At 40.8% G+C, this 24,107-nt stretch overlaps 1 protein-coding gene across 2 annotated transcripts in view; it reads left to right on the top strand.

The window, feature by feature from the left end:
- The window catches only part of Ercc8 (ERCC excision repair 8, CSA ubiquitin ligase complex subunit), a 38,434-nt gene extending 15,384 nt beyond the window's left edge, over nucleotides 1–23,050 (top strand). For both annotated transcript variants that reach the window (XM_051172331.1, XM_051172332.1), the window contains 8 exons: nucleotides 1,396–1,477; nucleotides 2,793–2,861; nucleotides 4,208–4,274; nucleotides 7,257–7,357; nucleotides 8,474–8,598; nucleotides 12,736–12,933; nucleotides 16,081–16,164; nucleotides 22,636–23,050. In XM_051172331.1, coding sequence (XP_051028288.1) covers nucleotides 1,396–1,477; nucleotides 2,793–2,861; nucleotides 4,208–4,274; nucleotides 7,257–7,357; nucleotides 8,474–8,598; nucleotides 12,736–12,933; nucleotides 16,081–16,164; nucleotides 22,636–22,704 — 795 coding nt within the window. In that variant the 3' untranslated portion in view covers nucleotides 22,705–23,050. The remainder of the gene's footprint in view (nucleotides 1–1,395; nucleotides 1,478–2,792; nucleotides 2,862–4,207; nucleotides 4,275–7,256; nucleotides 7,358–8,473; nucleotides 8,599–12,735; nucleotides 12,934–16,080; nucleotides 16,165–22,635) is intronic.
- The last annotated feature ends 1,057 nt before the right edge of the window (nucleotides 23,051–24,107 follow it).

The following is a 24,107-nucleotide window of genomic DNA, read 5'->3' as shown; positions in this document are numbered from 1 at the left end:
AAATTAGAATAGTGGGGGAGAAAACTCAGATTGCAGTGAGTTAAGAAATGCTAAGTGGGGCTAGAGAGATGATTTGGTGGCTAAAAGCACTGGCTGCTCTTGCAGAAGATCCAGGTTCAATTCCCAGCACCCACATGACAGCTCACTGCTGTCTATAACTCCAGTTCCAGGGGATCTGGCACCCTCACCAGACATGAATTGAGGCAAACACCAATGTACATAAAATAGAATTAAATAATTTTTAAAAAGAAATGGTGATTAAATTTATATGAAGGGGAAGAAATAAAATTGAGGGATGATGGGGTAAAGGCTTTGTTTATTCTGTCCTGTGGAATAGATGTTAAGAAGACTTAGCTTTTGGTGCTGCTGGGAACGAAGCAGTAAGGACAGTAGTTCAGGATAATCCATAGCTAATGTGCAGATTGAGATTGCCCCTGGAGGGGATCTGAACCCAAGCAGAGAGGTTAGCTTGTGGAGTCAGGAAGGACCGCATCCATGGTGGAAGCGAAGAACAGAAGCGTAAGCAAAAGTGATTGGCTGCAGATGATGGGAGATTCCTGCTTTCAGGGGCTTTTATTTTCTCTTTGAAGGAAAAGATCTGATCACCTGTTATGATTGAGTAGGGATGTTTGTGGACAGTGAAGAGAGCTGGGCATGCTGCAGCATACTGCAGACTAGTGTAGTGAAATGGTGCACTGTAGACTGTTAGCAAAGCCTGCTCGCAGTGAATGGTCTTCTAGTGACACCTGTCTGCCCGCTGCAGGGTTTCACCTGAGACTGACTTAGAGTAAGCTGCGACTCAGATGTCGTCTTGTAACTAAGGTGCTGTTAGAACATAGGCGTCATGGCTGATGGCTGCTTGATATAGCAGAGATGTCTGACTGTCTTTACTCATTGGCACTGCACAGAAATCTTACGAGCTTTTGTACGTCGATGGGGCAGTAGATTCGAAGCAGGAAGGTCTTGACAAGGGGGGTAGCAGTAAACAGAGAGTGGCATTGATGTGCTGCACGTGACGGCCCCAGCTGGAGAGGAAAAGGCATGGACAGGAAGGAATGCTAGGGATTCTGGGCTTGCTCAAGAGGTCTAGAGAAGATGGTGAAGAAAGCCAAAAGGAGATACTGTGGTTACAGACTACTGTGGCTTGTGGCTTCAGTGTGTGTGGCTAGCATCGTGGTATGTATGGAAACTGAGGCCAGGTGGCGCTGAGAGGCAGAGCCAGCTCACTGATGGAGACACCAGCCTGCCAGAGAGGGATGCTGAGCCAGAAGCCTGTCTCTCCTTTATTTATGTTTTAGTTAATAAATTGCTAACAATCAATTAAAAATATGTTTAGCACGTGGGAAAGAGGATTTGCTGCTTTGGTTTTTACATGTTTTCAACTTCTCTTAACAGGTGGCAGATGTGTTTCATTTTGAGGAAACTGTTTACAGTCATCACATGTCCCCAGCAGCCACCAAGCACTGTCTGGTAGCAGGTGGGTGCATGTCCTTTGCCTTTTAGCATATGTACAACTCTCCCATTTTAGAGTTAGTAAAGTTCGACAGAAAAACTTTAACCCAGGTAATGATTACTTTAAACACTATGCTAGTTAAATCACTGAAGCACATGCTAGCAGCTAAGATTCAAGGACTGTGAGATTCTCTCTCTCCCCCTCTTTTTTTCTTGTGCTTTGCTTCTTTTGGAAAGCCTATGTCTGTTCCCTTGGGAGTTCTTTTAAATCACTAATCTCTCAGGTATTTTATATGAACAAAATATGGCAGCTTGGACTGGCCAAGTAGCTCAGAGGGTAGGGCTGTTTGCTGCCAAGTGTGATGCCTAGAATTTCATCCCTGGAACCCACGTGATAGGACAGAGCTGACTACAGCAGGTTGTCCTCTGACTTGGCATGTGTCCCTCCTCTCTCTCTCTCTCTCTCTCTCTCTCTCTCTCTCTCTCTCTCTCTCTCTCTCTCTCTCTCTCTCACACACACACACACACACACAATAAATAAATAAATAAATAAATAAATAAATAAATAAATAAATAAATGTGATTTAAAAAATTTGATAGCTTTTCCAAGCTATCAATAAAAGGAAATTCCAAGCACAATAAAAGGAAAACTTCTTTGTCTTTAACATTGTGATTGAAAGCAAATGGGCATTTATATACATCCTGCAACAACAACAAAAAATATATATTTAAAAAAAAAATATATATATATATATATATAAAAACAAGAAAAAATGTTAGCCAACTATCAGGCATCCAGTGCCCATGACTGCATTATTCCTGGCATTGCGTGAGTCTCCTCACAGCCGGCCAAGAAGCAGCGGCTTCATTTCTCAGAGCCAGGTACTAGGTGACCTTCAGGATCCGTCAGCCTGGCCACACTGGCTGTGCAGCTGTTTCCAGCAATGAAGGAATGGCGAGAGCACCGGCTTGGGACAGCTGAGCTGTTGACGATGAGTGTTTTCCTGTGTGGAGTGGCAAGGAACCACACACACACACTTAGACTGCTATGTGCACATGATAGGGGCTCCCTCATGATGTTCTCTGAAGTTACCCCTCGTCTCTGCACAGTCCTACACCAGTACAGATCTGTACTGTTCTGAGGGGAGAACAGGCAGTGGACACACAGTTCTGCTGTGAATAAAGACTGTTTAGATGTTTGTAAATGTATTGTGGCATACACTTAATATTTCTGTGTAGACACAATGAAAATGTTGTGATTCTTAGTGACAGTTTGCTGAGATTTTTTTAATACTATATAATAAATATTACATAAAACCTTTTCATCTTTTTCTTAACAGTTGGTACTAGAGGACCCAAGGTACAACTTTGTGACCTAAAGTCTGGGTCCTGTTCTCACATTCTACAGGGTAAGTTTTTTGTTTTTTGTTTTTGGGTTTTTTTGTTTTTTTTTTAAATTTAGAACAACTACTACTTTGAGTAAGCTGCTCAGTGGAAAGAAATATCAGTAACAATGTGTCCTTTGTAAATGACATAACTGATGCATTTTGTGCTAGTTGTTAAGTCAACAGAAATAAAAGTCCTTCTGTGCGTTATTCTTGGAAAACTGAACTGTTGAGACATCAATGTGAACAGTGACTGCAAGGGAAACTCAGGGATATGGAAAATAGAAAATCCAGCTCAAAGCCTTCATTTAAAACAAGTAATGAAACTTACGTCACTAGACATGCCTTGTGACTACGGTTTGACACTGTGGCTAATGAGGAAGCCTTGTTCTTAATATTTAAATATCTTTTCTCCTCAGTACAAATGTTTTAGAAAAAGCATTAAAGCAATATTTTTAGGAAAGTATATTAATATAAATAGTTTTATTAATTTTTATCTATATTGCTTCATCTAATTCTAAACAATGAAATACTGGAATATAATTCAGAAATACACACTTTTATTCATCTCTGAGAAACATCATAAATGTACCAGAAAAACTTATGGGTAGCTTATTATTTTAGGTTTACTGTCTTATGTGTGTGAGTGTTTTCCTTGCATGTGTGCATGCACCATGAGCTGCCTGACGCTCTTGGAGGTCAGAAGAGGAGGTCAGTTCCTCTGCAGCTGGAGTCACAGTCTTGCGCTGCCTTGTGCTTGCTGGAAAATCAAACCCCAGTTCTCTGCAAGAGCAACAAGGTTCTTAACCTTCGACCACCTCTCCAGCCCAATGGGTAGCATTTTTATATTATCAGTAATTTCTATTGATTAAAAAGTTAAGCAGATGAAAATGTCTAACGTGAGTAATTCTTTTAGGTAAACCTATTCTGAGAATTTATCATCTGTGTTTTCTGAGAACAGAATTGGTAAAAATGCCTCCTCCCCCCCCCCCACGAGCTTTTTCTTTTTTGTTATAACTTTATAAGAAATTGTAAAGTGCTCTTATTTCTTTAAACTGTTTATGTTTTATTGCCATGTCGTTCTATTATAAGACAGATGATTCAGATATGTGCACTCATTGATACAAATTAGTAATTGTATTTCTTCCAAAGCTGAAGCCCATCCTTTTATATTAAAAGTCCTGGGTTAAAAACTCTTCACAAATCTCACATTAGTATTTAAACACAGACACTGCAAGTCTAAGAAGTGATCATTTCTAGTCATTACTATTTATGCTTGCTGTTTAATGAGTCAGGCAAAATTATTGGATCCTTATTTTTTTATTTTTTAAAAATATTTTATTAGAATTTTAATACATTTGTATGTGCAGGTCACAGACAAGAAATATTGGCAGTTTCCTGGTCACCACGCTATGAGTATATCTTGGCAACAGCAAGGTAAAGTTTTGCTATTAATATTAGTCATTAGAAGCCTTTTGTAAGATTGCATTTTCATAAGATACATATTTTGTCATATATAGTTGTTAGTACCTAAAAACAAATTTTAATTTATATCAGCAAGAAAAAATTTCCTTTGCATCTTTTGTATGCATGTGGTATGTGTGCAGGTGCACATATAAGCCAGGGGGTGACACTGGGGTTGTCACCCTCCTCTGTATTTACTGAGATGCTCTGGACAGAGCCTTGAGCTCGTCAGTTCAGGTAGGCTGGCTGGGTTGTTTCTGTGTCCCCAGCTCTGGGTTACAGAAGTACACAGCTGCTGGCTGGGTTGTTTCTGTGTCCCCAGCTCTGGGTTACAGAAGTACACAGCTGCTGGCTGGGTTGTTTTTGTGTCCCCAGCTCTGGGTTACAGAAGTACACAGCTGCTGGCTGGGTTGTTTCTGTGTCCCCATCACTGGATTACAGAAGTACACAGTTCCTGGCTGGGTTGTTTCTGTGTCCCCAGCACGGGATTACAGAAGTACACAGCTGCACTGGGTTTTGCCAGGGACCTGCACTCAGGTCCTCATGCCCATGCTGCATGCAGGCCTAATGTGTTGAACAGCCTTCCCAGTGCCCTCCTGTGTATAGTTAGCCATCTTGAAGGCATTCACCTTGTACAACAAAGGGAAAGCAGGTGAATCTCTGCAGTGACATGAATCCTCTCGAACTGCTAGTAAAACTATGCGTTATTTTCCTACACTGAAATATAGCACTACTCACTTAAGGGTGTCTTTTTTTCAGTTTCTTTAACCCATCTAATCTATCCATTGATTTAATTTGTTAATATTTAATATCTGTTGATTTAATTTGGTAGTATTTAATGTCTACTTCCTGTTCCAAGTATTGTACTAGAGACACAGGTTAATTACCTCAACGTCAGAAAGCTGACAGTCTAAAGGAGGAGAGATCAGTACCTGCAGAACATCCTGAAATGCCTAATAGCAGCAGAGCTTCAATAATTAGTACAAGAAGAGAGCAGGACTATTTGCCCTTAGCGAGGTCCAACAGTGTAAGGGTGGGGTATTCCCTGGAGCGTGAGGTAGTAAAGATATGAAGCGAAAGGCTGTGGGAAAGAGGCTGGTTACAAGTACACAGGACTGCTGGACAGCTGTGCTCAGTTCGGGAAGAGACTACATGTAGAGGAATGTTAATTCACAACACGGCTGTTCTGGCAAGAGATCACATCCAAAGACCTTCTAGGTCTATGTGACTCCACTGGCACGAGATCATCCAGAGATCTTCTAGATCTGTGTGATCCGCCTGGAATACAAACACATTTTTAATCCAGGAGATAGAGGGTAGCAGATCTGAGTTCAAGGCCAGCCTGGTATAGTGCAAGTATTAGGTAAAGAAAAGATTAGTTCCAGGCATGGCGGTACATGCCTTCAATCCCAAAGGAAGGTAAAGTTAGTTTGTAGATGGAAGCACCCAAATTTGAAAGTGATGTGTAACTGAGTGGAAGAAAAGGTGTCAAATCAGAGAAGATTTGACAGAATAGGATACGCCCAACTCTCATGAGAAGAGAGAGGAAAAAGAAGCTACTTAAGAGGCAGTTTTACCAGGACAGCAATAGAGAGATGGGTTTCAGGGAGAGAACTTAGGAGAAGCCAAAAGATTAGAGCAGATTGCTAAATTAGTTTGAGGCTAAGCAGAACAATTCCAGGCTGAGAGAGAAGCGAGATTAAATAAGTCAGCTGGGCAAGAGTTTGAGCCAGAACAGCTGAGTTGAACCAGCCAGCCCAGAGCTCAGAAAGAACAAGTAAGGGTGAGCTTATTAAGCAGGAAGTCTCAGAGGCTGAAAACATTCTAGGCCTAGGTTAGATTGTACAGAGGGTAGAAGCTTCCAGGACTAGGCCTAGGTTAGCAGAAGGAGGCAGTAAGCCTCTGAGACAACGACTGAGTCGAGAGAATAAAAGTTACATTTACAACACTACAGCTATACCAAGCCACAGAAATCCAAACATCACATGACACAGACAATGAGCTTTGATGTTTAAAGGAAAGTACCTCAACATATGAAAGTTGTGGAGCCCTGCTAAAAGGAAAGAAAAATCACATATACAAAAAGTTGTAGGAGGGTCAGTGATCTCAGGAGGTAAAAGTATGTGATCTCTGAGGTACACTGATGTCTAGACTGTAGCTATCAAAAGACAGTCTAGGACTGGCAAGATGGCTTAATGGTGAAGATGCCTCCTGCCAAGCCTGCCATGGCGGAGAGAACCCGCTCAGTTGTCCTGTGACATTTGCCTTGTACTCATGTACACACATGCACATGCATGCACACATGTGCGCACATGTAAATAAGTATAAAATAAAGAGTTTGTAAATAATATCAAAGTCTTTATGAAGACTTGATAAAGGAATCTGATTGCAAGTACATGTTATCACTGGGTGGTTTTTAAAGGAGAAATTGATACATAATCTGTCTTTTCCATTGTTTGAACTAAAAGAAAGTAAAGTGTCTAGGTTCTAGAAGGTATTAAATGCAGTTTTCTAGCAGAGATTTTTTTTTTATCACAAAAAGAAGTGAAACTAGAATGTCTTCATTATGTATCTTCTTTGCAAACTTTTAATATAAAAAGATAGAAATCCTAATTTGATGGTGAATAAATGCTTAAACAGTGGGATTCCTCAGAAGCTTGATGGTGTAGATGGCATTTGAGAAATAACAGAATTATGTCCCAATTAGTGTGATAGGACCTTGGAGAAAAGCAGAATTTTGTCCTTGTGATCTGATAAGAAAATTCACCTTTCTTTGCTATCTTTTCACTATTTTATGTGCTACTGAGTAATGAATATTTGTTGAAAATAAAAATACAGTACAATTGTAGGAATATATTTGTGCTAATAGAGTGAAGTCTCATGTTCAAGCTGGCAAAGAGTGGAGTTATTATCCTAGCTACATAGGTCAATGTAAGATTTTTTTTTCCCCCTCAGTGCTGACAGTAGAGTAAAATTATGGGATGTGAGGAGAGCATCAGGATGCTTGTTTACTCTTGATCAACATAATGGGAAAAAGTCTCAAGCTGTTGAATCAGGTAATTATATAGAAATACAGTAACGGTTCTTATGGTGGGTTTTAAATTGAAATAAAATAATAAATACATGTTAACAAATGAAAAACTAATTTTTATAAATGGCATTCACTGTGAGTCAGTTTCCAAATCAACCTCACCTGTGGTTTTCTTTCTCCCAAGATGTAAATAACTGTGTGGACTGCTTTTGCCTCCAGAGCTTCAAACATAAAAACGTCTCGTTAACTTGGTTTGCAAATATTTTTCACTAAGAACAACTGTGCAAATTCAACTTTACACAAAAGTTACAGTAGATTAAAGAAATAGTGATGTTTTGTGCTTTTGTGTTGCCAGACAAACTACAAGTTGTGGCAATTGTAAGTCAGGTGCAATCCCTGTGACATTGCAGCTCAATTGTTTCATTTGGGATTTAATTCCTGGGTAGCAGTGTCCGTTCATCCTTGACTAGGAGCATATAGGATGAATGTGGGGTAAAAAGGAGTAGCTCCTTAAGTTTTTTTGTTTTTTTCAATTTAAAAGTGATATAAATTTTTATTGAGACTAGAACAGTTTTCCTTTTTCTGATAAACTTTTGATATTTTCCTTTCTTTTCTTTATTTCTTTTTTCTCTTGGTAATGCTGGGGATTGAACCCAGCTTAGCCTAAAACAAATGACCGCCCCCCCCCCCCCCCCCCCCCCCCCCCCGCCTTCAAAGTGCTAGGATTATAGGCATGCACTGCCATTGTAGGTTTTTAATACTTTGTCCAGTGATTTTCAGTTTGAAGGAAAATATATTAAAGGGCTGCTTAAAGTTTTGGTATTAAACTGTTAATAATAAATTGAATTTCATAGTACAGTTTACTTACTGAAAAAGTATTCTGTATTCATGGTTCTTTTAGTGTAGCTTATTGCGTTCATAGAATCTAAAGGTTGGTTAATTTTAAGTATGGTCAACTTGAGTTTTAAGTAATTCATTAGTTATTCTTTTTTGTTTGTTTTCTCTCTTTTGATTTTTGTTTTTCAAGACAGGGCTTCTCTGTGTAGCTTTGGCTGTTCAGGTACTCTCCTCAGTGGCTCTTTAATGTTTTTAAATACATGCTAACACAGAAAAATATAAACTGAATGTGTTTTCTCTGCAGCCAACACTGCTCACAATGGGAAAGTTAATGGCTTATGTTTTACAAGTGACGGGCTTCACCTGCTCACCATTGGCACAGATAACCGAATGCGGCTCTGGAATAGCTCCAGCGGGGACAACACCCTGGTAAGAGGCCTTAAAGGACCCTTCCAATCAATAGGTGGGTCTGTGAGGTACGTTCTGTGCTCTCCTATATCTGTGACGTCATTTCTTGCCTTTGATGTGACGTCATTTCTTGCCTTTGAATCACAGCTGTTAATACGGTTTTAAAAGATGCTGTAGAATTCTCAAGCCAAGCCTCCCCCCCCCCCCCCCCCGCCCAACCTGGCATGCCTGTCACATCCCACACTGATGCTTCTAATTAAAAGGCTAAGATCTGATGATACAGATAAAGTTACCAACAAAGTTTACATTTCAAACTAATCATATCTTTTTCTTTACCCATCCTTTTTAGATAACAGTTCTCTTTAAAATACTTGAGGGGTCCCTTTGATTGCTAATATTAATAATAGTATTTCTAATGCTGAGTTCTGATATGGGTGTCTTCTTGTGTCAAGACCCGGAGGCTTGCGCGTGTCAGGCCTTATAATGCCCGTGGAATGGCTGGCTGTCTCACGAAGACCCGTGGGCATCCGTTCATATTTCAGCCTCTTCTGTCCGCATCATACCATGACCCTGATCAGCCTTCTCCTTCCCTGTCTTCTTCTTGTGTGTACTCAGCACTCACGTGCCAAGCAGTGCTTAGGAGAGAGGGGGAGCTAGTAAAAAGTGACAGGATCGCACTGGGAAAATGTTGTGCCATGTGTGTCAAAGCTCAATGTGATAAATACGAATGGAACTGAACATATGTGCATGGTCAGTATAGTTTTGTTCTGCCTTCGTCTCCTTAAAGGCGCTACTTACGCTTTTGGAGTTTGCCAGCAAGTCCATGTCTAGAATAGTAAGTTTAGGATGAATAATAGGGTTTTTTTTAAATGAACTTTGTCAAAGTAAGCTATTCATAAAGACACAAGTAGGCTAATTTAGACACTCCCCTACAGAGGACACTTGTAGGGAAAAAGTAAACTGGGGAGAAACCCTGCCTTCAGATTTGTAAAGAGCTTGTCAAAAATCAAATTCCACTCCTGCCACTCAGTAATTTTGAGAGCGTTGGGTGTTTTACTTAATTATACTCTTTTTAGTTTTGGTGTCATCGTTTTGTAAATCAGGGATATTGACTGGCTAAAAAATAATAACAGAGTTTAAAAAGTATTACTGAGCTGCCAAATCGAGGGCAGGGTGTGAATGCTAAGTGTGTGTTTTGGTCGTGTAAATATGTGTCAGGACACATTTCCAATAATATATCTTTAATTATAAACTCTATACAAATCTTGAGTCTACATAATAAGTTTAATAAAGCTTATTTTTTTTATATTTTAGATCTCAATAAGTAGAAAAAGAATTTTTAAAATTTTCTCCTCATATATATTAATAGATCTTTCGTGGTTCATGGTGCAGTCTCCCCATGGTTTGTAGACTGAGGCTGGAAACCATGCCTTAAAGTACAGAGTAAATTCCTGTAGGGAAAGTCCAGAAGGAAACTAGTTTGGCACAGCAACAACAGCAAAGGATTCAAAGTAGGTACTGGTGATGTCTGTTGTTATGGGCATTATTCATAGCGTGACTGCTAACGTCAAAGAACTGAAACTCTGTTCTTTGCTCATTGACACCACAGAAACCAGCCACAGGCTGTTCGCTTCTCCTTGCCTTCTCTTTCCTGTGTCTTCCAGCATCACTGCCAGGCTCGTTTCTGATTATTACTCTAATATCCTAACTGTTCTCGCTTCTCCCAGCAGAAGTCTTTCACTAAGTCCTCCAAGTTTTCATATTGTTCAAACTGAATGCCTTTGCTTGTTGTAGAAGCTGTGCACGCTAGTGCTCCCATTTCCCCATCATTAGTGTGCTGAGCTCCTCAGAGGATGCGCCAGACTCCTTTACCCCTCTCTCCTGCTGCCCAGACTGCTGCCTTCGCTGTAGAATACCCCTCCCATTGATACTTCTCAGCTTTCAAGGTTAATCTGATGCTCAGCCTGTCTTTCATTCTTCTATTGTGCCTTAGAAGCTTCCAGAATACTCTGGGCTTATTTGCCTTGTGGTGAGCTATGATCACCACTTCATATAATGAAAGAAAATTATTATATAACAAAATGTTTTGGTGCTTGAGCTGTATAGTTTAGATGCAGTGTTTGAGATAATGGAATCTGATATCTACTAGCCAAGATACACTGATCGAATTAACTAGTCTTTCCATGTGTTCACTTCTCTCTGCTCTCTTTTCTGTGATGCTTCCTGAGTCTTACAGGGTTAATACAGGTGTCCCATGTAGGGCTAAGCATGCAGCAGTCACTAACTCTCAGCACTTTGATCAGTTATGAGTTTGCACACTAGCTGCTGCCCACTGCAGAAAGAAGCTTCTCTGTGCAAGGTTGAGAGCAATGCTAATCTCTGGGTATAAACATAAATATCTAGAAGGCTGTGTGATGCCATGTCCATTTGGCAAGCAATAGTAGTAGATCCCCTCAAGGAAGTATGAATTCCACAGCCATGGGCTTTGGACTGGATTTGCAATAGCAGTGGCCTCAAATCCACTTAGAAAATGATTGGTTACCCTCAGAGCTTTCATGCCACTATTGTACCAGTGGGCACATTTGCCATGACAGGTTGGTATTGTTGCATTTGGGGATCATCTTTCGGCAATGCCATTAATGAATTTTCTCCCCAGCAGCTTGCATAGCACCCTCTCGCTAAACTGCGAATGAACGCTTGCTAGCATAGATGGAGATTTTGGGTTGGTTTTTCCATGAACTGCATCCAAACTAAGTGGCATCATCTGTAATTGGGTTATACCATCATGATGGGCAAGCAAGAGCAGTGGCTGCAGCCTTGTTGATTTAAGGACCTCTGGTCTCTTGCCGGCCAGTAGCCTGTAGAGAAGTATCCCATGTATGGCACTGAATCTTTCACTTAACTGTGTCTTCTGTGGAAGGCATTGTCCATGCATGGTACCTGTGTTCAAACTCCTTCGATAGTGGGTCTCCGTAAGGGTTTCACATACAACCTTAGTTTTCATTAACCCAACCCCCTCCTCCCATTCCTCTCCCCATTATCATTTTAGCCACCAGTAGTCCTCGTCTACTTTCATATTGTGTGTGTTGTGCTCCCCATCACTTCTAAGCCCCTTCCGTTCCCTTCTCCCTCTCCCTCCCTTTCCTCCCCTACCTATGGACCCTGTCTATCTTCCAGAGCCACTCCTCCCATAGTCAGATGGTACACACTGGCTCATCAGGTGGAAGTGAAGGATGCCCTTCCCAACATGTAGGAATTAATAAATCAGGATGTAACTGGCTACCTTCGTTCCCCAGGTGCTCTCACATGCATGCATTTGTGTTTGTACAAAACACTGTGGTACATGGTGTTGTTTCCATTTGCAGATAGTGAACCTCTAACACGCAGATGCAGAACCCAAGCTCAGGGTTTAATGGACTTCACTACTCCTGCCACGGGGCGGCTACAGAAACCAGCTTCTCTCATTGCGAGTCAGCACCTTCAGTTGTTTTGCCAGTGCGCTGCATAGAGGCCTCTGGGCATATTGCTCTCTGCTGCGTAGTCGTTTCCTTAAAATAAATTCCCAGGAGCAATCCTAGATTAAGAAGCAAGGATATCTGTGCTGCTCAGTGAGTTCATCCTGATAGAAGTGAAGGGTGCACAGCAGTGCTAATGCGGTTTGCGCACCTGCACACTTAGAGTGCTTGTGTCCTTTAGGTTACAGTGTGTTTACAACACACTCTTCAGAAAAGTGCAGCCCACCCAAAAGAAATATCTTCCTATATTTTTTTTTATATTAAACTGTTTCCCCTTTTTGAGGGAATAGCCAAATTATGACAGCAATCCATGTTCTCCTCACTTTTTACCAGCTTTGAAGGTACCAAAAAGAAAGCAGGAACAGATTTTTAAAAGTTTGACAATTGGAAATGATTTTTCAAGTTTGTCTTTGTTGCATCATATGTCCCTCATGAGTTTATTCACAATTTCTATTTCCTCAAATATAAAATGTACATTCATATCCCTGGCCCTTGTTTTTATTAAGATATTAAGATTTAATAAGATATTTAAAGTCCCTTTCTATAGAATGTCATAAGAAGTAAAAATGTATTTGTTTCAGTCTTTCTCGCCTTTTTAACTTAGGCTTAAAAGATGAGTAACATTATAGTTTCACTTCCGCAGGTGAACTATGGCAAAGTGTGCAATGACAGTCGGAAAGGGGTAAAGTTCACTGTCTCCTGCGGCTGCGGCACAGAGTTTGTGTTTGTCCCATATGGTAGCACCATTGCTGTTTATGTGGTTTACTCAGGAGAACGGCTAACTATGCTTAAGGGACATTATAAAAGTGTCGACTGCTGCGTGTTTCAGTCTAATTTCCAGGTAAGAATGACACTTCAGGGAATTTAAATTGACTAGATGGCTGGCTTGCCAGACTATTGGTGTATAAACCAGGAAGTTGTGGCTCTGTTCGCAAGTGCTGCATACTTTCAATCACTCTGAAGTACGACGCCATGAACCCACCTTTGAACTAGTCTTTATGTAATAGAGATAAGTACAGCCTAAATCTCAGGTGGAAGTGTAAGTGAATCTATAATACTGTGCAATGATCAGGATTAAATTGTCTTTTTCTTTGAATATGAGCTCCATTTAATAATTGGAAATATGAAATGTTTTCTCATGAATATTTTTAGGTAACATATATAAATATATATACATACATACATATATATCCAAAATATAGCATACCTTGGTTTATCTATGTGTAACTATATTGAAATCTGAAATTATTTCACTTCTTTATCTCTGCCAAAGGCTGATACAAGCATGCCTTTACTGTGGCTAGATACTGAAATGACTAGTAAAAGTATACCTTTGAGTTAGTGCAATTCACATAAGTTCTCACATTTAATTGTTTGTATGTGGGAGGGCACATGCCAGAGTATGTGCATGAAGGTCGGAGGACAACTCACAGGAATTGATTTGTTCCTTCCACCCTGTGAGTCCTGGGATCAAACTCAGCTCATCAGGCCTAGAAGTGAGCCATCAAGTCCCCACTGAGCTGCCTCAGCAGCCACATGAAATTTCTTAAATACTTACGTTAGTTACTCCTGTTAATGTGACCAAAATGCATGACCAGAAGCAACTTACTGAGGGCAGGGTTTACTTGAGCTTATGATTAGAAGGCGTACAGGTCATGATGGTAAGGAAGACGTCAGGGCAGTGGGGATGTATGCACTGTCTGTGCAGCAGCAGCCAGGAAGCACAAGACGGATGCTGCTACTTGGCCCGGGACACCAGCCTGCGGGATGATACCACCTGCATTCATGCTGGGCCTTCAACAAATAAACCTTTCCAGAAACACCCTACAGATACAGACTGGGGTTGTTCCCATGTGATTCTGAATCCAGTCAGGTCCACAGTGAAGACTGGCATGAGACCTGTGAACTCTGTTTAACATCCTTACTTTTCTCTTTCATGTTAACTATGGGTCGGGTTTTTTGTGAGTGGTTTATGTTGACGTGACAGTACTTAGCACATGCCTGTGGACATGCATGAAAGCTAGAGTTTGCCCTCAGCTGTCCTGCTTCATCCCTCTTTGCCTTGGCTCACTGAGACAGGGTCTCTCAGTAACCCTGAAGCTGGACTGGCAGCTGGCCATCCCTAGCAGTCACCTCTCGTGCCTGACCCCAGGGCCTGAGTTACCAGTGTGTCACTCTCAGCTCTTCTACATGCGTTTTGGAGACTTGCCTTCAGTTCCTCATGCTTGTTAGCAGTCTGCTTACTTATCTCCCAGCCTCAGCCTGCTGTGTGTGTGTGTGTGTGCGTGTGTGTGTGTGTGCGCGTGTGTGTGTGCGTGTGTGTGCGCGCGCGCGCGCGCGCGTGTGTGTGTGTGTGTGTGTGTGTGTGTGTGTGTGTGTGTTTTGGGTCATTTTGTTACAATGTATGATTAATTAAATATTCTGATATCTGGTAAGTAGATACTATGCCAGTTCCCCAATGTGACTCTTTCTTTGACCTCTTCAGCAACACCATAGCTCAGCCCAGCATCTTCAAGGGGGCACCCTACTACAACTCTGAAGCCAGTGTCTTTCCTGACTAGTCAGTATCCTGATACACTAATAAAATATTTCTGTTGCTGTTTTTTTTTTTCCCTGAGAAAAGAATTCTAGAATACCAGAGGTATGATTTGACTTGCCCCAGACCTATAATTTGATGCTGACCATCCCTGGTTCTCTGTTCAAAGAAACTTTCATCTGAAGTATTAGAGAAAGGACTAGACAACCAGTACCTCTGAGACACCAGAATTGTAAACAAGCTATTCTCACTATAAATTATGTATTAGGCAGGAGCTTCTTAGCATAGAGGGATGAGAGTCAGTTAAAACTATACCAAGAGGGGCCTGGAGAGATGGCTCAGCAGTTAGAAACATTCGCTGCTCTGTCATGACAGAGGACCTGGGTGCAGGTCCCAGCACCCACATGCCAGCTCATAACTCTGGGTTCAGGGAATCTGACACCCTCATCTGCCCCCGCCCCCAGGTACCTGACACACATGGTACACATATTTGCATGAAGGCAAAACATGCATACATTACATACATACACACATACATGCATACGCACATACATACCAAGTAAGCTGGGTATGGTGACACAAGCACCTGTAATCCCAGCTTTCTAGATTATTGTAAGGATTCAAAGTTGTTGTGGGCTACATAGTAAGTTCAAGCACAAACTCAGCTTTAGTCACTAAACACATCAGAAACACTGTGTGTTTATTTTACTGCATGACCAGAACACTTTCCGTTCTGTTGGGGAAGGGAGTGAGTGGCGTTCAGTAGAGAGAAAACAGCGTGTCCATAAAGACATTGGCACACACTGTGCATCAGCCCACAGGTCCTTCTAGTCAGTAAATACCTCAGCAGACAAAGTGAAGAGCAGCCAGGTAGACAGCTGTGAGCTAAAGGGAACTTTTGGCCCAATTTTGCAGAAACTCATGATTTCTTCATTGGAGTCTTTATTGTAGATGCCTCAGTTTTTGCCAAAGAAAGACTAGTATACATTTTACTTTAACATTTAAAAATACGCTTACAGGTATTGACAGAACTACTTTGACATGGAATTTCTGTAGAGTTTTCTCACTGTAAGCTCTGACATAGCATGATACGATTTTAAAATATAAGCAAAGCTTCACACTATATTGGCTATTCCTGAAAAGATTCCAGGAACAATGGCGTCAGTACTGTCATCTTTGGTATGATCTTTTGAGAATGGAATCTCAGAGTATAGCCAAAGGCTTTGTAGTAATTTTAAGAAGTTGTGCCAACATCATGCACAAAATGTAAGAACATCAATTTAAAAACTGAAGAGCATCATCATATTTTGTTTAATGAGTAGAAATTAAATTAGTGGAATTAATCTAACATAACAATTAACCTACTTAATCTAATCACTTCAAAAATTGATACAGCTCATTTCCTCATGATACCAGCTTAAAGTTAATCGGTCTTTGCTTTCTATATTGCAGGAACTTTACAGTGGTAGCAGGGACTGTAATATTCTTGCTTGGGTCCCATCCTTATATGAACCAGTCCCTGATGATGATGATAAAGTAAGTGATGTTTTTACCTACTGTGCAGTGTTTTCTAATTATGAGGATTAGTGTTTTATTTATGTGGGAAAGACTTAAAGCAGTTCTTTCTGTTTTCTGGTTGTACAGATGATTTATTGACTTACATCCATAAAAAATTTAGAAAAATATTACAAGAAACATAATTTCTCGATTTTAATTAATACTTTGTTTACTTCACTGCTTTTAAGATAGTAGTTAATTCTTTGTCGTCTAACTCAGAGTCTGCTCTCATTGACATGATACAGTAACTGTCATTCTTGTTATTAAGAACCATTTGGGTTGGTTTGGGGTTTTTGTTTTTGTTTTTTGTGGGTTGTTTTGGTTTGGTTTGGCTTTTCAAGACAGGACAGGGTTTCTCTGTGTAGCCTGCTGGTCCTAGAATTTACCAGGCTGGCTTCATACTCACAGAGATCCGCCTGCCTCTGCGTCCTGAGTGCTGGGATTAAAGGTGTGCACCACCACTAGTGGCTACTATTTGAAAACATTTTTAATGCTTTGTATTCTGTCATTTATATGCCATAGTTTAAATATTTAACTGTTTCTGTTGATTATTTTAAACAACATTAATATAATTTTTTCTCAAAAGTTGTTCATATTTCTAATTAGTTTTAGGATATATTCCTAGAAGTAGAGCAATGTCTGTTTGTTGTTTGTTTGTTTGCTCCCTGTGTGGCTTCAATCTGCCAGGACCCAAGTGCCCGATACAGTGAATCTTCTAGGTTGTTCTGAAGAACTCACCATGGGGGCATGGCAACTTTGGAAAGGAAAGAGCTGGAGTTAACTTTTGAGTTATTGTGTTTGACATTTTATACTTGTTTTTCAGATTGATTCATTTACTATAGTGTTCTGACTACATGCACACCAGAAGTGGGTACTATATCTCATTATAGATGGTTGTGAGCCACCATAGAGTTGCCAAGAATTGAACTCAGGACCTCTGTAAAAGTAGCCAGTACTCCTTACCTCTGAGCCATCTCTCCAGCCATGTTTATGAGATTTTTAAATCTGTCTGTTCACAGTGTCAGATTTTCTCAGGTCACACTTGGATCTGCGGCCTGATAGTGCCCATCTCAGAAGATAATTTGACAGTGCGCATAAACAGCCTTAGATGAGGTTGTCAAACAGAGAAGAATGAGGCATGAGCCCTGCCCTGAAATAGTGGCCTTTCTTATTTGAAATTTATAAAAAGCGTAGCATGCTGAAGTGGTGCTTTTAAACTAAGCACTGGTGTGATAATATTGTAGAGACCTTCTAATGGCCAGTAGGACAATTTACCTGTGCATGAGCCGACAGCACTGGAGCAGGCTGAAGTCTGATGGTCTTCATGCGAATTCTGCTATGTATTTTAACATGTCTAAGCTATCATCTCTTTCAGGAACTGTTCTGGAAAGTAGTGTGAAGCATCCCCATTTATCTTAATTCAAGGATATAAAAATGTATATGAAATAGTATTTGCTTTGTTTTTGTTTTGTTTTTCAAGTTGGAGGAAGCCCCAGATAGTAATTTAAAGCAACTCAAATAGAGCTGTAAGAAAAATCACTAATAATTAAGTTTGACATTCTGAAAATTTTTTTCATATTCTTATTTCATGTTCATTTTCACATTCTTAGTTCCTTTATAAAAAGAGGGCCATGTCAGAAGACACTAGAAACAAACTTTTCATGGGTAGGTAGTAGCATTGGTAGTGTCTCGCAGCTATTGGCCAAATAAATTTTTACCTAAATTTGCTACCATTACAGCCAATGTGAAGCCTGGGATTTATCTTCTTTGGACCCTAAGCCAAATGAAAGAGAAAAGACACATTCATAAATATTTAGGCAACTGTTCAAAACCAAATGAATATTTCCAGATTTCATCACATGCCTAATTTAGTTTATTATGGCTTGATTGGTTTTAGCATACAGCCTCTTTGGATGACTGGATTTTGAATAGTTTGATTTAGACTTTTATTTTGTATTTTTATTTAATTATTCTGTCCTTTGGGGGAATCGCTGTATATATCAAAATTTTAACTTGGTGGGTCATTTACCAAATGGAAATAGTGAAAACATGAAAAATAAAGCTACTGCGGTTTACATCGAAGAAAGAATTTTAGAAGAAAATTAAGTAGCTTGTTATAATTTGTGACCAATAGCTCATATGTGGGAAATAAAACCATGTAGAAAGTCAAGTAGACACATTTGTGGAGTGCAGGCTTGTGACCCCAGTGCTTAAGAGGCTGAGGCAAAGGGACTGTGAGACGGAAGTCGACCTGGGCTGCACAGGGAAGCCCTGTCACAAAGATGAAATGAGTTGAACTTCGTGTTTAAATGTTACTGCCAAACCTTATCTTTTCAAATCACTCCTGCTGGCGGGAGAGGTGGTGTGGCGGTTAAAGAGTGCTGGCCACTTTCCTAGAGGGCCTGGGTTCAGTTCACAGCGCCCACACAGTGGCTCACAATCACCCATAACTCCAGTTCCAGGCTGTCTAATGCCCTCTTCTGCCAACTGTGGGCACCAGGCATGCAAGGGGTGCACAGGCAAATATCCATATGTATAAATAATTTTTATTTTTAAAATAAAATTAATCTTAATAAAATTTAATAGATTTACAGTAAAATTAATAAAATGAGCTAATGTGGCCAGGCACGCCTTTAATCCCAGCACTCAGGAGGCGAGGCAGATGGACCTCTGAGTTCAAGGCCAGCCTGGTCTACAGAACAAGTTCCAAGGCAGCTAGGACTACACAAAGAAACCTTGTTTTGAAATAAAAAAATAAATAAAGAAATACTGCTCCTATTTTCAACTTTAAGATGTGAATAACTCATTAATGTAAAGTGTTGTATGCAAAGTTATTTAATTCTATAAAGTGTTATCTTAAAAGGCTCATAGGAATGTAGGTAGGATGTGACTGGCTGTGTACTCCACAGAGAAGTCAGTTGAAATGAGAACTGCTTGCATATGTGAATGTTTACAGTTTAACTCATGTTTAAACATGTTTTTCTCTGAGCTGTTCAATGAGTAACTTGCCATTTCCCAGGGAGGCCGTGTTTGTGGCTCCTCATGGCTCAGCATAACACAGTAAGCATACACAGACACGTACCGCGTCCTCCGTAGCGTCAGGCAAACCTAGGTCAGTCCCTGCTCCACCCAGTTTCCCTAGGATCTTCAAATGCACATCTCAGATCGTCAAAGTTGTTCTTAGGTTTCCTTTTGAACCTAAGCAGAATGCCTGAGGGGTGTTTCTTACATTGTAAGGGAATAATTTAATCCTACCTATAGAAATTGAATAATCGGGCTGGAGAGATGGCTCAGCCATTAAAGGCTAGGCTCACAACCATAAATATAAGAAATTGAATTACCTTAGATGACAGGAATATGTTTCATGGTCTTTTAAATATGTTGTTTAGTTGGCAGGCTGTTGTATTCCATCTGAGGAATCTGTTTAGTTTTACCCAGACTTTCTAACTGGCTGTGGTCAGCACAAGCCAATCTGTAACCCCTAAGTACTCATTGCTGCCAGAGACTAGGGAAGATGCACTACAGCTCCAGTCTTGTCTAGAATCCTACTTCCAACTGAGTGTGGTGACTCATTCCTGTAATCCTAGCACTCGGGGAACTGAGACAAAGTAGCTTGGGCTACAAAGAAACAAAAGAAAGAAAGAAAGAAAGAAAGAAAAAAGCTTGACATTGCCGCAGTAAATGGCTGTCTCTGCTTTGCACATGTGTAACTGTATCACTTGCTGAGGTGGAAACCTCTGAGACTTTCCAGTAACAGCAGACACTTGCCACTTTGAGAGGTGTGTCCTGGTGGTGCTTTGTTTTAATCCTTCCTGTCTGGATCCCTTCTAAACACAAGCTTCATCCCCCTGATGAAATGTACAACTGTCTGGTTAGGTAGCGGGAGGGCTGTTCATGCGTGAACCCGGTGTCCACTAGGAGGAGATGTTGGAGTGAAAACCAAGGTAGAGGACGCTCAGGGAGTGATGCATGCATTGAATCCACCTGCAGCATCCGTACTGCAGCTCTTGGCCGAGGTGCTGGTGCTTTATTTGTGATTGTCTAGCAGTAAAATGTTACTAATATTGCATGTAAGTAGTAAATATATGCACAAACATGTCAAAAGTCTTCTTTTTGTTTCTGTGCTTACCAAAGAAAAATAATGCATAATGAAATGTAAATTTGTTTTTTCTGTTGATTCTTCAAGTGAAGTTAAAATGATTAGTAGATGAGACATTGGGCTTCCATAGTGGAATTAGAGCACAGGAGCTTTGTGTAGCTTTTATTCCCAAGGATATCTTTGGTAGCGCTCTAAGGCAAATCTAAAAGTCTAAATAAAGCCAGGAGAGAATTATCACCTCCCCACCAAGAACAGTGCTGAACAGCCTAACTCAGCAGTTAAACCATCAGGCTCCTGAGTAGAAAGACTATAGATAGGCCCCACCACACTCAGCTTCAGGTGGCATCCCGATGAGAGTCAGATTTAACTGTAGGCAGCTACCCCTACGAATTCAGGCGTCATGAGAGTCAGCAAACATTTGGATCAAGATGTCACATTTGTGTTCCTGCTGGCTGGGAGTGACACTGGCTAGACATTGGTCATAGTTTTGTCTTGGACGTTTAGAGTCAAGTGTAAAGAAATATTTATTGTACTCCTTGGTGGTGATAGCCCTAAGTTTAGCCGTGTATACTCTGGTCTGTCTAACATCGGTACAGCAAGCCGACATCACAGTGTGTTTTTTATCTAGTCTAGCTGGGTGGGAACTTACTGGGAATGCTGGCTTCCCATTTGAATTGTAGGATTCCATTCTCAGACGTGACTTAGGGGTTAGCTTTGCAGAAATTGTTTCTCTACAAAACCAAAGACATGGTACCTAAGATAATTTTTAACAGTAATCTTGTCTATGTAGTTGTTGAAATTTGAATCAGATCAAATAGTGAGATGCAATAGCTGCAGAATAAGAAACAAACCTGATTCCCAATTCAAGAAAAATGAGAGCATCTTTTAAGCCCTTTAAAAGTGGTTTCCCAGAGATATGAAAGAAGCCATTTCAGTTTCCCATACAAGTGAACTGACTTGATAATCCAGTTAATTAAAGTTTCTCCAGTTGCTAAGCCCTTTTCATTTATGGCTCGAAGGTGGAATAATATTGTGATATTTTCTTGAAGTTTTGAGTAAATAATCTAAATATCTTTCAGATAATCTGCCAGGGAACCCTCCATGATATACTATTGCCTTTGCCACCGTTTCTCCTGTAGTTTACCTATGCTTTAGCACTGTTAGCTGTAACAAACAACCAACACAAAGACATGACTGTGTAATAGCCCGCAGTAATATTTTTATTATAATTTATATTGTTCAACTGCGCTTGGTGGCCACATACTTATCATTCTAGCGTTCGGGAGCATGAAGCAGGTGGTGTGGTTGTTTTTATAAATCAGTGTTTGTTTCTCTTAGCTTATTTCTTAACTTGGCTATCACTCAAATAATTGAGGCTCTTTTATAATGCAAGGCTTCACAACACAATCTGAGCAGTGTAAGTTTGTTCTTAACCCTCTATGCTATTGTGTCTTGCTCCCAGCAAACATCCCAGCGATACTTGCACTTTGTAGCTTTCCTTGGCTCCAGCTCCCTCCTCCTGATCTTTCTTGGACCTCTGTTTTTGAGCAGATCTAAGAAACTTCTGTAGTTTTATTTTCTACATAAATTCTGGCTAAATTATTATAAATTCTGCCCCTTATTGGTACTCACGGGAGAGGGCAAAGGAAGTTGAGGAGGAAGGAGCTGGAGCCGAGGAAAGCTATAAAAGCTAAAAATAACCAGCAAGCAGGGTTTTGTCACTAACTCCAAACCAGCTGGGCTGCAGACGTGTAGTGAGTGAGGCTGACGAGACAGCTCCGTGGTTAAGAGCACAAGCTCTACAGAGGACATGGCTAGATTCCCAGCACCCACAGGAGGCCTCACAACCCTCCTAGCCCCAGGACTGTAATGAGCTTTGGGTCAGCCTAGACTGTAGAGCAAGAGCTGCCTCAAAAAGGGAAGGGATTGCATTATCATGATTGGTGAAAATACTCCTCAAGGTTTGGTGTTTTTTATTTCCAATGGTGAAGTTCATCCAAACAGCACAAAGTTACCAGCATTGTGTGCTGGAGTATCCAGTCTGCTGTGGGCATGCGTCCAGTCTTAACCCCAGCATGTCAGGCTTGTACCTTCTCCACAGAGCTGAAGACTCCGTGAGCTGTGTCATTGCATAGATCTATGCCAGGGTTTATGAAGGGATTACTTTGAAGGAAGCAGATTATATGGGAAAAGTCAGCTCTGTCAATTTTAAATGAATTTACATTATCTTTACATTACTTTTGTTTTTAAATTAGTAGTACAGTTTACAGATAATCTAATTGATGTTAATGTAGCCTAAAATTATAAAATATAATAGAATCTTTCTTTCCCTTTTTTTTTTTTTTTTTAAGGCTGCAACCAAATCCCAGTTGAATCCAGCGTTTGAGGATGCCTGGAGCAGCAGTGATGAGGAAGGGTGACTGTCAGCCCTGCTGCCTTCATTCCTTGTCCATCACACTTGCACAGCAGCAGCACCTGTGTGGACTTCAGCTGGGCCTGTTCTTTTGGTTATTGTTGTTTTTGAGACAAGGTCTTATTGTACAGCCCTGGCTAGCCTAGAGCTAGCCCGGAACTCTATATAGAGCAGACTAGGCTCAAACTTGCAGCCATTCTCCTGCCTCTGCTTCCCAGGTGCTGGGATTACAGGGTGTGTGTGTGTGTGTGTGTGTGTGTGTGTGTGTGTGTGTGTGTGTGTGTGTGTGTGTGTGTGTGTGTGTGTTTCGTTGTCTTTTAACTCTTCAATTAGTTTCTAGCCTGTTTTAGTTTCTAATCCCCCCTATGTTTTAAAATGAGGTTAATATGTACAAAACCCTAAAACAGACTTTTGTAGCTGAGTTAATCAAAGTGTGTCTCCCTGAGCCCCTGTGCCATGGTAGTGGGCCAGCCCCTAAGTCATTGTTCTCAGCAGGGGCCTGATGTGGGTCTGAGGAACAGAAGATATGGTCTCAGAGGAAAATGTCAGCCCTGGTTCCCTGTCAGCCTGTCCTTTCCACTTTCAGGGAGGAACTAATAAGGATAATTAAATAACCAATACTTGCTGCAAAGGAAACATCACAACTCTGTATTCCTTTTGTTCATATTGAATGGCTTCATGTAAGTGACTGTGTTCTTGCTTTATGTTGACTGTTGACAGCTCATGTCTCTTACAGTCTGAACGTCATATTACATTGGGCAATCCCTGACCACTTGATAATTACTTTCTCCTCATCAAGATCCATGCAGGGATCTAGATTAAACATGAAATGTTGTAATAAATTTTCTCTTGTTCTTTTCTTGTGTCAACTCAGGAGTGATTATTATGAAGTCTCTCCCAGCCTGGAATGGGAGTGTGTGTGTGTGTGTGTGTGTGTGTGTGTGTGTGTGTTACCAAGGGTTCCTCCAACTCCTACGCCATCAAGAAGAGAAATGAATTAGAGCATGTGGCCAAGCCAAACTGCCGATTTCCTTGCTGCTCCCTAATAAACTGTGTGCCCTTTTGGACAGTTAAAAAAAGAAAATGGCTCAGAAGGCCAGGCTGTTTGCAGGACTGATGTGGTGACACCACTCCTGGGCTGGTGGACCTGGATTCTATAAGAAAGCAGCTAAGCAAACCAGTAAGCAGCACCTTCCACGCCCTCTGCATCTGCTCCTGCCTCAGCTTCCTACCCAGTTAGGGCTTATGCCTTGGTTTCCCTCAATGGACTATGACTCAGGATAGGGAAACCAAATAAACTCTTTCTTCCCTACGTTGCTTTGGCCATGGTGTTCATCACAGCGATCGCTGGGACACTGTGCCTTTTATGCGTTGACCTTTAAGGGAGCAGTTAAACTTTTTTTTTTATAT

The sequence above is a fragment of the Acomys russatus genome, chromosome 30 (genome assembly GCF_903995435.1).
Source record: "Acomys russatus chromosome 30, mAcoRus1.1, whole genome shotgun sequence".
In the NCBI taxonomy this organism is placed as follows: domain Eukaryota; kingdom Metazoa; phylum Chordata; class Mammalia; order Rodentia; family Muridae; genus Acomys; species Acomys russatus.
This window is presented reverse-complemented; position numbering and strand designations above follow the sequence as displayed.